Consider the following 3,010-nt stretch of genomic DNA (forward strand, 5'->3'; position numbering starts at 1 on the left):
CATCTTCGGAATCCATAGGATATAAAAAAAAATAGCCATTTGGTTGGGAGGAGCCAATGAAAAGCCGGGGCAGAGCCTTTTAATCACTAACGAACAACCACCAACAACAACCTTAGCCTTTCTAACATATGGCTTAGACAAAGAGAGCCGTTTGGTTCAAAATTCAAGCAACCCAACGATGAACACCATCCTCCCCATTTCCTCGTACTACTTACTCCATTCACCACTCACCCAAATTTATAATCAATCAATTAATACCAATTAACCACAAAACCAGATTGAATCAAATTCAAAAAAATAAAGAATTAATTGAATGAATCCCCAAAAAAAGAAAAAACAAAAAATCTGTGATAACAAAGAAAAGAAAAGAAAAAAAGAAAAAAAAAAGTAGCAGCAGCTATGGAGGACCTGGCTGGCTCTGACTGTGTTCTTGGTTCTCCCCGGCTATGGCTGAACAACAGAGCTCCTCGTAAACTGTAATGGCGTCCCCACAAAAGCCCGTCAACCCCACAAAAATCTGCCTCAACCCCAATTGAATCTCACTCCCACTAAACTTACCCACTTTATGCACAGTCCCCGCCGCCACCGCCATTGTCTTCTCCTCAAAACCTTGATTCGTCGCTGTAGTCTTCTTCACTTTAATCTTCTTCTCCAAATCTTTATTTGCCAACGCCAATCTCTGCAGATCCCAACTCTGCTGTTCCAGCGCCTGATCCAACTTCGAGACCAGCCCCTGTATGGCCTCAGAGACGTCCTTGTCGGAGAATCTTTCGGTGGTGTCGGACCAGAGGTGGCCGATTACGAATACGGGAGGAGCCCCGATTCTTGCCGGAGAGAAGGGCGGCGGGCAGCCTCCGTTGGGGGTTTCTTCGGGCTCGGGTTCGTATAATAGGCATCGGAGAAGCCAACCGTTGAGGGCTTTGATGCAGTCCTTTTGGGTAGCGATTAAATCGATGAAATTTGATCTCCAATTCTCGAGCTCAAGTTTTAGATCCATGGCGGCTTCCAGATGAGCGTCGTCGAGGGCGCCGTTGAGGATCGATTCGAAGGGTTTGGGGTCTGTTAGTGATTGTATTTGTTGCTTGTGAGATTCTGACATGACTTTCCACATGCTCTGTAATCTGTGAAGAACAAGAAGAAGAAGAAAAATTATAAATTATTTCAAATGATTTTCGGGTGAAAGAAATGAATAATGTGGCATTACCCATGAATCAATTCATTCATCTCTGCTAAAAATTCTTCATCTCTCAATTTGCTTATTGTAATCGAAATCCTATCAACCACCTGAATTGAAATTTTCAATTTGATCGACAAATTTCTGATGGAGTTTCGAAGGGGATCAATTTTCCGAGTATCGGCCTTCTTCTCCACCAAATTCTTCAGCTGCCGGCATTTCTTCTCCAAAATCATACGCAATCTCTCCTCAGCCTAACCCCAATCCATAAATAAACTCAGAAACAGATATTCGTAAAAATGGCAGAATCAGAACAAACCCATTAAAGAAAGAAGCACAACCTTCACTTCCAGGTACAGTTTCTGCTCCCAAACACACAGCTTCTTCAAAATAGACAATAAACCTCGTGAGCCTGTTCTTGAATCTTAATCACCATGGAAACAATGAGAAATCAATCAATGCCTAAGAAACAGAGCTATTTACAGTGAAGAAGAAGAAGGGAAAAAAAAAAAAGGTGATACCTTTGCAAAAACTCATTCTTTGACCATAAGAAAGCAGCTTGGAAATGGAATTGCTCGATTCAGAAGCTTTTTCAAAGGAGCCCTTGATTTCTCTCATTAAATCCAACATACCCATCTTTGGATCATCAATCTTCTTTTCCGGTTTGTTTGATTTTTCAGCTTCATCATTTTTCTTCGAATCAACAACCACCGCCGGTTTCTTCTTCTTCTTCACCACAACTCTCGTTGTTTGTAACTTCTGGTCTGCTCCTTCGCGATCCCAATTGAAGATGGGTTGTTCGTATCTTTCATAGGTCTCGAAGAAATTAAAGAAATCCCACGATGAGCCAGTCGGCGGCGGCGGCGGTGGCTGTCCTCTTGCGTAGTCGTAATTCGAGAACAAGAAACTTCCAACCGGGGGAGATTGTGGTTTCTCTTGATTAAAACACCCATCTTCTTCTTCTTCTGTGGAATCAGAATCGGAATCCGAGTCGGCATCAGAATCAGAATCGGATCTCTCCATTGTAGGGGCGGCAGGCGGCGGTGGAGGACATTTCAAATCACCGCCGCCGATTTCACCGTCTTGGTCAAACAAACGGCGGAGAGCGGAGGCGGTTTTGTTAAGTGAATCAGCATAAGCAGAGTGAGAATCGACGAGAGAATGGGTAAAAATGAGAGCTTGGTCAAGAAATTTGCAACGGTCACGGCAGAGAGCCACCGCCGGAAGGTTGTCGAGCTTGGAGGAGGCACAGCCCATCGGAGGTGGCCGTCGCCGGAGAAATCCCAAATCTGGCAACACAGAGAAGGTCAGTTATAAAAGGGAACGAAAATTCTAACGCTCGAGGTTTATGGGACAATAAATAGTAGGGAATTAAAGAGAGAGAGAAAAAGGGAGTGAGTGGCAAAATGGAGTGAAGAAATTAATGAGAAGATGAAGGGACAGAAAAAAGAGAATGTTGGCGGGATTCGCATAACGTCTCTTTTTAATTTGCAGAAGTGGTCCCTGATTTTCTTGGTTTTTAAATTTGGGGTATTTTCATCGAGTCCCCAAAGAAATAGATTATTATTATAGAATTCAGTGGTGAGGTGAGGTCACGTAACAGTGTAAAGTAAATAAGAGAGCCGTTGGATTAGCATAATAAGATTTAGAGCGTTTTTGTTTTGGGGAGGTAAAAAAAAAAGGCATGACTGGAATTGGAACTTATTTATTTTTTTTTATAGTAAAAATTTGAATTGAATTATAAAGCTTGGGGCCTAAAAAGAAGATTTTTTTTTTCTTTTTTTTTTCTTTTTAAGTAGTGGAAGTGGGATTGGTTTTGTCTGTACTATGGTTTTA

The 3,010-nt window shown here is 42.2% G+C and overlaps 1 protein-coding gene across 1 annotated transcript; it reads right to left on the minus strand.

Moving 5' to 3' along the window:
• Positions 1 to 227: 227 nt before the first annotated feature.
• On the minus strand, positions 228 to 2,587 carry LOC120075318 (girdin (DUF630 and DUF632)). Its single transcript, XM_039028601.2, has 4 exons — positions 1,696 to 2,587; positions 1,516 to 1,598; positions 1,205 to 1,428; positions 228 to 1,121 (listed from the first exon to the last, which is right to left on the minus strand). Exons 1-4 carry the CDS (start codon positions 2,429 to 2,431, stop codon positions 398 to 400), a joined length of 1,767 nt encoding a protein of 588 aa, XP_038884529.1. The 5' UTR covers positions 2,432 to 2,587; the 3' UTR covers positions 228 to 397.
• Between the last annotated feature and the right edge of the window lie 423 nt (positions 2,588 to 3,010).

The sequence above is a fragment of the Benincasa hispida genome, chromosome 4 (genome assembly GCF_027475165.1).
Source record: "Benincasa hispida cultivar pf3 chromosome 4, pf3_genome.v1.1, whole genome shotgun sequence".
Lineage (NCBI taxonomy): Eukaryota > Viridiplantae > Streptophyta > Magnoliopsida > Cucurbitales > Cucurbitaceae > Benincasa > Benincasa hispida.

Coding starts and splice junctions, on each gene's coding strand:
- LOC120075318 (XM_039028601.2), bottom strand. CDS start 2,431: ATGGGCTGTGCCTCCTCCAAGCTCGACAACCTTCCGGCGGTGGCTCTC. Junction 1,599..1,695: donor AAGAATGAGTTTTTGCAAAG/GTATCACCTTTT, acceptor ATGGTGATTAAG/ATTCAAGAACAGGCTCACGA. Junction 1,122..1,204: donor ATGAATGAATTGATTCATGG/GTAATGCCACAT, acceptor TGTTCTTCACAG/ATTACAGAGCATGTGGAAAG.